The sequence below is a fragment of the Xyrauchen texanus genome, chromosome 39 (genome assembly GCF_025860055.1).
Source record: "Xyrauchen texanus isolate HMW12.3.18 chromosome 39, RBS_HiC_50CHRs, whole genome shotgun sequence".
NCBI lineage: Eukaryota > Metazoa > Chordata > Actinopteri > Cypriniformes > Catostomidae > Xyrauchen > Xyrauchen texanus.
The window spans coordinates 1,509,029-1,519,028 of record NC_068314.1 but is presented as its reverse complement, the minus strand read 5'-3'; the positions used below and the strand labels follow the sequence as shown (position 1 = coordinate 1,519,028).

The window sequence follows — 10,000 nt, the reverse complement described above, 5'->3', positions numbered from 1 at the left end:
AGGATCATTCAAGACTTGTTAATTTACCAACTGATGCTTCAGCAAATAATCCAGCACTTTCAGAACAAGGTTCGCCAAATACAAACTGGAAGGATTTTGGGCATTTCACTCTCTACAGTGCTCAATATAGTTAAAAGATTCAAGGAATCTGGTCAAATCTCGGTGCGTAAAGGGCAAGACCAAAACCACTTCTGAATGCACGTGATCTCTGATTCCTCAGACGTCACTGTCTTAAAAACATCATTCATCTGTAATGGATATCATGAACATGGCCTTGGGATTACTTTAGTAAAGCTTTGTTAGTCAACACCACTCGCCGCTGCATCCACAGATGCAAGTTAAGACTTCACTATGTAAAGGAGAAGCCGTACATCATCACTGTCCAGAAGCGCTGCTGACGTCTCTGCGCTCGGTCTCAACTTTAGTAAACCTTTGTTAGTCCACACCACTCGCCGCTGCATCCACAGATGCAAGTTAAGACTTCACTATGTAAAGGAGGAGCCGTACATCATCACTGTCCAGAAGCACTGCCGACTTCTCTGGGCTCAGTCTCAACTTTAGTAAACATTTGTTAGTCAACACCACTCGCCGCTGCATCCACAGATGCAAGTTAAGACTTTACTATGTAAAGGAGAAGCCGTACATCATCACTGTCCAGAAGCACTGCCGACTTCTCTGGGCTCAGTCTCAACTTTAGTAAACCTTTGTTAGTCAACACCACTCGCCGCTGCATCCACAGATGCAAGTTAAGACTTTACTATGTAAAGGAGAAGCCGTACATCATCACTGTCCAGAAGCGCTGCTGACTTCTCTGCGCTCGGTCTCAACTTTAGTGAACCTTTGTTACTCAACACCACTCGCCGCTGCATCCACAGATGCAAGTTAAGACTTTACTATGTAAAGGAGAAGCCGTACATCATCACTGTCCAGAAGCGCTGCTGACGTCTCTGCGCTCGGTCTCAACTTTAGTAAACCTTTGTTAGTCAACACCACTCACCGCTACATCCACAGATGCAAGTTAAGACTTCACTATGTAAAGGAGGAGCCGTACATCATCACTGTCCAGAAGCGCTGCTGACGTCTCTGCGCTCGGTCTCAACTTTAGTAAACATTTGTTAGTCAACACCACTCGCCGCTGCATCCACAGATGCAAGTTAAGACTTTACTATGTAAAGGAGAAGCCGTACATCATCACTGTCCAGAAGCACTGCTGACTTCTCTGGACTCGCTCTCAACTTTAGTAAACCTTTGTTAGTCAACAGCACTCGCCGTTGCATCCACAGATGCAAGTTCAGACTTTACTATGTAAAGGAGAAGCCGTACATCATCACTGTCCAGAAGCGCTGCCGACTTCTCCGCGCTCGGTCTCAACTGAGATGGAAAGTAGAACAGTGGAACTGTGAGTCCACATTTCAAGTAGTTTTTGAAAAACACAGCTGTCGTGTTCTCCGGGCTAAAGAGGAAATGGACCATCGAAGCTGTTATTAGTGTCAGGTCCAAAAGCCAGTTTCTATATGGACCAGGGGTGTGTTAGTGCTCATGGCATGGGTAACTCTCACATCTGTGAGGGCACCATTAATGCATATGTACACATTTTGGAGCAGCATATACTGCCATCCATCACCGTCTCTCCCAGGGATGTCTCTGCATTTTCGAGCAGGACCACTTCAAACCAAATACTGTACGGATTACAAGTGCATGGCTGTGTAAACGGAGAGTGCGGGTGCTAGATTGGCATGCTGTCCTGATAATCTCTAATTGAGAATGTATGGTGCATTATGAAGCGCACAATATGGCAACGAAGACCCCGTACAATTATACATAATGGACGAATGGGGGAAAATTCCACTTTCTAAACTTCACAAACTTGTGTCTTCAGTGCCCAAATGCTTAATAAGTGTTATTAGAAGAAATGGTGATGTTTCACAGTGGTAAACACTCGACTGTCCCAACTTTTTTGCAGTGTGTTGCAATCATCTGATTTGAAATTACTGTATATTTTCAAAACAACATTCAAATTCACAAGGTAAAACATCATATAATGTGTAGTTGTAGAGCTTTCAATATAACAAAGTGTGAATAAACAAATCACACATTTTAGGTTTTATAAGCATTTTTCATACGGTCCTAAAATTTTCGGAATTGGGGTTGTAGCCTTGTTCTCTCAAAGACATAATTTGGGAGGCAAGTACGTGTGTGAAAAACATTTTGGTGTCAAGTTGGAGCCGAGGTTGTGCTGATACATCACTTCATAGACTTGATACATAGATAAACAGATAATGTATTCGGCAGCGCTGATGCGAGCCATGCAAAAGCCCCTCAGCGTGGGGGCGCAGCCGCCGACAGGGACAAAACGACTGTGTATTTGACAACTACCCTCCTGATCAATAACATGTTTTTGTACACGTAACATAAACCTTGCAATCAACACAAACAGTTTTATTATCCTGAAAAAATGTTCAGGACAAATACTTATTATACAGGAGATTTAGGTATTTTTAAAATTTTCCATGACTTTCCATGACTGGAAAACTGCATTGCAAAATTCCAGGTTTTCCAGGACACGTGGGAACCCAGTAAACTATGTAGGTCCATACAATGCATGTCAATGTTGGCCAAACCTTTGAAGCTCCAAAAAGCAAATAAAGGCAGCATAAAAGTAATCCATAAAACCCCAGTGGTTTAATTCCATGTCCTCAGAAGTGATATGATATTTAATATTTAAACCATTTTTACTGTAAATCAAATTTTCACTTGTTTTTGCTGATTCACATTCTTGGTGCTTCTCTCCACCTACTAGACAGGGAGAATTTATGGAGTAAGATTGATTTAAATACTGTTTCTCATCCACACCTATCATATCACTTCAGAAGACATGGATTAAATATTGCCCAATATGTATCAGCATGCCACAACCTGAGGGACAGTGAAAGATCTAGACAAACACACAATGTGATGTGGTCAAATAAATAATAATAATAATGTATATTTTGCTGTTATTTATATATTACTAATAATTATATACTGTCCAAGTTATTGCACAAAATGTATTTTGCTTTTATTTTATTTATTCTATATAATGCTTTGGCAACATTGTTTTTGAAACTTTCATGCCAATAAAGCCCATAGAATTGAATTGAATTCATTAAACCACTGGATTATTTTTATGCTGCCTTTATGTGCTTTTTGGAGCTTCAAAGTTCTGGTCACCATTCACTAAAATATTCTTCTAAAAAAATCTTAATTTGTGTTTTGCAGAAGTCAGTCAGTCATACACATCTGGGATGGCATGAGGGTTAGTAAATGATGAGAGAATTTTCATTTTGGGTGAACTGTGCCTTAAAAGGGACCACCAAAACTTCACTGCAGAAAACAAAGATGCTAAGCTCAAACGTAAACTTGTGGCATCTCGTTGTCATTGCAGACAAACTGATAAAAATAAAGAAATGTTAGCTAAAATAATAGAACCTAACAGTTTCCTTGGGGACGGATTCTGTAGACGATACAAAAATGTGTGATGTTTTCGATAAAAGAGAATAATTTATAGAGGTGCCGTTGGGTGTAAATGAACAAATGGAATGTCTGCTAGGAGCACTGACACACAAAAACTTGTCAGAACACGAGTGCCGTTAACACAAACACATAAATCATAAACAGAATAAATACATAAAATGCATACGTGTTTGTAGACCTCCATTTTGTGCACAATTAAAGGGATGAGGTTCAACAAAACCACGTACAGCATCTTTGGCATGCTGTCGATTACCACAGACAAATGTACAGTTTTGCACTTAGAATGGAAGTATATAAGCATTCCAGAGGACTGTATATCTGTAGAACTTTCTTGAATTCTTCATTAAAAAGTGTGCTATTTGAGCAGTAAACGGTCATTTTGCAGTGGCACAACTTTTCTAGGCGGATGAACTTCTGGTTATGTGCTACTCGTGTAATTCCTGTGAGAGTCTCAGCATTACACTTGTAAGTGAAATCAGCCTGCAAATAGCTTACTTTCAGAAGACCACTGGCACCACTGGTTTCTACAATCTACTTGGGCTACGATGCTTTCGGAAACCCAACCCTGAATGTTTCACACCTTCTCAATAGAGCTGATCGTGACTCCAGCAGCACAGGAGACGATGAGGTGACGATCTTCAATATCTGGACCGATTTCATCCAGAACAAACGGGATGATGTGCGGTTTCACTGCCAGGAACAGAACGTCGCTCTTATGTGCGGCTTCCTTGTTGCTTGTCGTAAAATTGACACCCATTTTCTGAAGACGACAGAAAGATGAGATGTTAAACAACTGACGGCAGACTGTAAACTATGAACACCCAAACACACACAGTTGAAGTTTACACACCCTCAGACCGGAGACTGTGGGCAGATCTGTGTCAGGTGAACTCGCTGTGATTCGGTTTGCTGTGATTACACCTGAAAAACAAGGTGGAATAAATTGGGGGATGCTGCAAAAGTGAGTAAATATAATCCAGATCAGTCCAGAGACTAAAGGTCATTTATTAGTGTAGATATGTGGACGGTCATCCTGACCCAGTTCTTACCTGCTGCTGTGAACCCCCTGACCAGCGCGTGTGCCAGCTGACCCGCTCCAATAAAGCCAACACTCATCTTGATGATGTCACACCTGCACATGACACAATCAGAACAGCAACTGGACTTTCAGTTCATCTCATTATTACACAATTTGAGGAGTTCTATAATGTAACATTGTAGCATCTGTTTCAGTTATATTATAATGATGTAATGTTGTAGCATTATTTCCAGATATATTCTTATATGTATCACTGTAACAGTATCACTGCTGCTTCAAAATAACTGTAACTGATGTTATGGTGGAACAATAAAACAATTCAATGTTTGTAATAATTGTTGTTTTAATCTAAAAATAAATAAAAATACTGAGGCTACAGTGTAACTGACTGTATAATAATGTGTGTTCAATATATCTGCGTAATAACTGATAACGTGAAATTATGTCTTCGTATGTTACATTGAATAACCTTAATTCCTCTCATACTACAACATGTAAACACCAAACACATTAATCAATATAATATTACTTTATGTTAAATCGCTACAAACAGAACATATAGGCTCACCTTCACCGAGACTCGAAGTGTTTAGAAGCTTCGGTTCTGAAATCTGGACGCTTTTGCACTAATTGATGTCAACGTGGCTTCCGTCGCCATGTGCACCGGAAAAGAGCTGTGACTGACAGGTGCATCCACCAATGAAAGAGGGATACTGTCGAGTCAAGCCAATCAGCGTGGACAGAGCGCGGTATGTGGGCGGGGTTTGTAAGATAGCGACTCGATTGCATCAGTTTCTGTGGTATAAATACTGAATGTAGGTCTAGAGCGTCTGTGTGTTTATATCTGTACAAGACACGTCACAGTATTGACTCTTCACACTTCAGACACGGGCACTTGTACAATAAAAGGTTTTAGTAGTTAAATAACAGAAATGCGTCATCCTGACAACAATTACCATGGTAACCACAGGTTTCCGCCTTCAACGACTGCTACGACAAAAGACTCTGTCAGCAAAATGTAACAAAACAATTACAAATATTTGAACGAGATACCAATTATTTATTTTGTTTGTTTATTTATTTACAGCAGTAATAATACAACTGGTGTTTGGGCAAAAGTGATGGTTACCATTAATGTAAAAGACTGTTTTTTAAAGGGCTAGTTCACCCAAAAACTGAAAATCTCGTTAGATTTTTAGAAGAATATTTCAGCTCTATAGGTCCATACAATACAAGTGAATGGTGACCAGAAGTCCTTTTTTACTATAAATCTCCACTTTCACTTTAAGATATGAAAGTGAAACTAAACAGGCACCACATCTGACTTTCAGATGTAAAATTAAGAAGTGAAGATTTAGAGTAAAAAAAGGAATATGATTATGGTAATCATTCAACACTCATGAAAAATATATTTATACAGTATATCTTAAACCAGCCTAAGATTGGCCAAATCTGTCTTCGGCCATTTTAGCTGGTCAGCTGTATAATCTTCCAACCTGACGTGTTCTCAAATCCCTCTAAAGCCATTAAACCAGACCAGGCTAAGAGACCAGCCAAGACCAGCAAACCAACTGATGTTCTAACCTCACAGAACGGATTCAAACTTTCTTCAGGACTTTAATAGGAATCAAACTTAAGCATAATTTGCACTTAATGAATCACCTGCTCAGCATAACAGACCCGTATCTGCATGATTTTATACACTGCACTGCTGACACACGATTGGCTGATAATCACATGGATGATTGTTGGTTCAAACTGATAAAGTCTGCAGTAACTCAGATAACCACTCTGTACAATCGTGCTGAAGAATATCATCTCTGAATACTGATCTCAGAGGCGGGTTGGCGCTGTTTTGGCAGCACGAGGGGGACTTACTCAATATTAGGCAGGTGGTTTTAATGTTGTGGCTGATTGTGTATATACAGCTCTGGAAAAAATGAAGCAACCACTCCAAATGTTTCTTAAATAAGCATCTCTACATGTATGGGAGCAATTCCAGTGTCTCTGTTGGTTCATATTCCAAATTGTGATTGTAATGGCTTTAGCACTCCATTAGGACTTTTGAGACTCGGGTTACATATGAAATTCAAAGAACAGGCTGTGCACTATAAATTCATTCAGGGTCACCACAGGTCAGACGTCTTTAGACCCCGATAGCAGTAACGCATGCCCCAGACTGCACAAATGCCCCAGACTGCAACTCTCAATACAGACGCTTGCTGTGCGGATCAGGATCCACCACAGACTTAAAATGGATTATCAAGAAATCTAAAGTATGCAGATCCCAGTCTGTAAAGCATACTTGAAATTCTCTCGTTCTCGTGGATTATATATTACTTCCTTTTACATGCAAAGGTCTGAGTTATGGTGAGAGCACATGACCATATTACACAGAAGTGTTGTGAATCTCAGCTAAAGGGACACCCCAAAATGAAAATTCTCACTCTTATGATTTTACTTTTTATGTGAAACAAATGGAGATGTTTAGCAGAACGTCAAGGCTGCACTTTATGAAGCCACACCAATGAAAGTGGATGGTGACTAAGGCTGTCAATCTTTTAAAAGGACAGAAGTATAAAAGTAATTCATCATTTGTGTGCTATAATCCAAGTCTTCTGAACGGCGCATCAAATGCCATCAGAATGCCATCAGAATGCCACTTTTGTTGTCAATATGACTTTTCTAGTTGATTTCAGAGTAGACATTCAGCAAATACAACTTCAATCTCTGTTCCTCACACCAAGCGTTTAAGCATCACTTCAGGGGGTGGAATATAGCACGTCATGTGGACGACTTTTATGATACTTTTGTCATTTTGGAGCTTGACAGACTCGGTCCTCATCCACTTTCACTGTGTGGACAGAATAGTCTTCATAAAACCACTTTTTGTTTCTCACAGATGACAAAGATTTGGAGAGGTATCCAGTATCATCGTCCAGGACCTCAATTATCCATTTTTAATATGATTTTATTCCTTTTCTAATGAGTGTGCTTGTGTTGCAGTGAGCTGAGTGAGGAATAGTGCTCATGTCTGTGTGCTATATATATATACAACAGATCAAAGATCCACAGAGCAGCTGCTGAGAGAAACAGACACTGTCAGGACGGCCACTTTTACTGTCTGTCTACCAATGACATCACAGGTGTCTCACCTCAGGGTAAAAACATTTCTTGACAGAAACTTTCCCCATCTTCCTCTTTTAATAAGTTAATTAAAGTCTTGTAGTATGTGTGTGTGTGTGTATTTGTGTGTGTGAGTGTGTTTGTGTGAGAGTGTGTTTGTGTGAGTGAGTGTGTGTGTGTGAGTGTGTTTGTGTCAGTGTGTGTGTGTGTGTGTGTGTGTATTTGTGTGTGTGAGAGTGTGTGTGAGTGTGTGTGTGTGAGTGTGAGTGTGTTTGTGTGAGTGTGTGTGTGTGTGAGTGTGAGTGTGAGTCTGTTTGTGTGAGTTAGTGTGTGTGTGTATTTGTGTGTGTGAGTGTGTTTGTGTGAGATTGTGTTTGTGTGAGTGAGTGTGTGTGCGTGTGCTTGTGTGTGTGTGAGTGTGTTTGTGTGAGTGTGTTTGTGTGAGTGAGTGTGTGTGCGTGTGCTTGTGTGTGTGTGTGTTTGTGTGAGTGTGTTTGTGTGAGTGAGTGTGTGTGCGTGTGCTTGTGTGTGTGTGAGTGTGTTTGTGTGAGTGTGTTTGTGTGAGTGAGTGTGTGTGCGTGTGTGTGTGTGAGTGTGTTTGTGTGTGTGAGTGTGTTTGTGTGAGTGAGTGCGTGTGTGTGTGTTTGTGTGCTTGTGCTTGTGTGAGTGTGTTTGTGTGAGTGAGTGTGTGTGAGTGCGCGCGCGCACATGTGTGTGTGTGTGTGTGTTTGTGTGCTTGTGCTTGTGTGTGTGTGTGTGAGTTTGTGTGAGTGTGAGTGTGTTTGTGTGAGTGAGTGTGTTTGTGTGCGTGTGTTTGTGTGCGTGTGCTTGTGTGTGTGTGAGTGTGTTTGTGTGAGTGAGTGTGTGTGTGAGTGCGCGCGCGCACATGTGTGTGTGTGAGTGTGTTTGTGTGAGTGTGTTTGTGTGTGCGAGCATGCGTGTGTGTGTGTGTGTTTGTGTACGTGTGCTTGTGTGTGTGTGAGTGTGTTTGTGTGAGAGTGTGTTTGTGTGAGTGAGTGTGTGTGTGAGTGCGTGCACGCACATGTGTGTGTGTGTGTGTGTTTGTGTGCTTGTGCTTGTGTGTGTGCCTGCCCGAGCATATTCACACTCATTTGCTTGCTCTCCCAAATCCCCTCAGATTTATTAAAAATACCCAAATACATGAATCAGTTGTGTCGTAAAAAGAATCCAGGCGAAGCGTGGACGACGAGTTCTGTCAGTGTCATTAGACAAGCGGTGTGTCGAGAGGGACTCTAAATCCACTGACTGACACTTTTCTCAAGGGGCTCATTTACAAAACCACAGAGACAGACAGTTAGAGAGAGAGACAGATGAAGAGAGACTGTCCAACAGTTGGAATGTTCATTTATCTTGCTGAAAGTTCATTTTTTATTGTATTTCATTGCTATTATTATTATTCATTAAAGGGATAGTGCACCCAAAAACATGTAATTGCTCACGTTGTTTCAAAACCCGTATGACTCTCTTTCTTCACTAGTCAATTTAGTTTATGCCCAAAATAGGAATATCACTAAAAGAATTTAGTAATATGCAGCGTTTCCGTGCCATGTGTTTAAGAGAACGTAATCATCACTTCTGGGGGGATTTGGTGCAGAAATGATAATGGAAGATGAAGCCACTGCGGCTCTTTTCTTAAATCTGATGAATTACTCAGCGTGAGAACATAGCCATGACAGTATTGCGGTCGCGGCTTTCTTTTGTCATGAGAGAAAGCCACTTCAGCCGCCCCCCCGCGCCTCGCCTCCTTCCTATGGGATTGAGGCAGGCGCTGCGGGTGATTGAGGTGATTTGGGGATAATGACGGGCTCCGTTCGGCAGGTAAATCCCCTCAAAACACCCGCTTCCGCGGCATGCTTGCTTGCTTCCGTCCGAGCTCGGGATGAGTGCGGCCCGCTTTGCGGCCGGCCTGCCGGTCCCTTGTGGTCCCGGAATTGGATGACGACATCACCGCTGCATCGGAGAGTGTTACAGTGGCGTCTGATGCTGATGACTCATCAGAGCCGCCACCTTCGGGTTTGCGTGCCCAGTCTGAGCCTGATGCACAGAGGTCCGCTATGCTTTCCCGGGTACCGTGAGCAGGAAGCTGGACCGGAAAATCCTGTCCCCTCCTCATGGCTACTTGATTGGTTCCGCGGGCATGTGTGCCGCTCACAGCCCCGGTTCCTTTCTTCTCGGACGTGCATGACGAGTTGAGTAAGCCGTAAAAGGGCACCTTGTACTTCCCGGATCCGGCTTCCTCGCACCTCCACTCTCACTATCCTCGACGGTGGAGCAGTCCCAGGCTACGGCCCCTTCTGCAAC

The 10,000-nt window shown here is 42.0% G+C and overlaps 1 protein-coding gene across 1 annotated transcript in view; it reads right to left on the bottom strand.

Moving 5' to 3' along the window:
- pycr1b (pyrroline-5-carboxylate reductase 1b) overlaps window positions 1-5,228 on the bottom strand; it is a 12,076-nt gene extending 6,848 nt beyond the window's left edge. Inside the window, exons 1-4 of the mRNA XM_052111427.1 lie at window positions 5,121-5,228; window positions 4,563-4,645; window positions 4,364-4,434; window positions 4,094-4,273 (exon numbers count right to left, since the gene is read on the bottom strand). Coding sequence (XP_051967387.1) covers window positions 4,094-4,273; window positions 4,364-4,434; window positions 4,563-4,629 — 318 coding nt within the window. The 5' untranslated portion in view covers window positions 4,630-4,645; window positions 5,121-5,228. The remainder of the gene's footprint in view (window positions 1-4,093; window positions 4,274-4,363; window positions 4,435-4,562; window positions 4,646-5,120) is intronic.
- Between the last annotated feature and the right edge of the window lie 4,772 nt (window positions 5,229-10,000).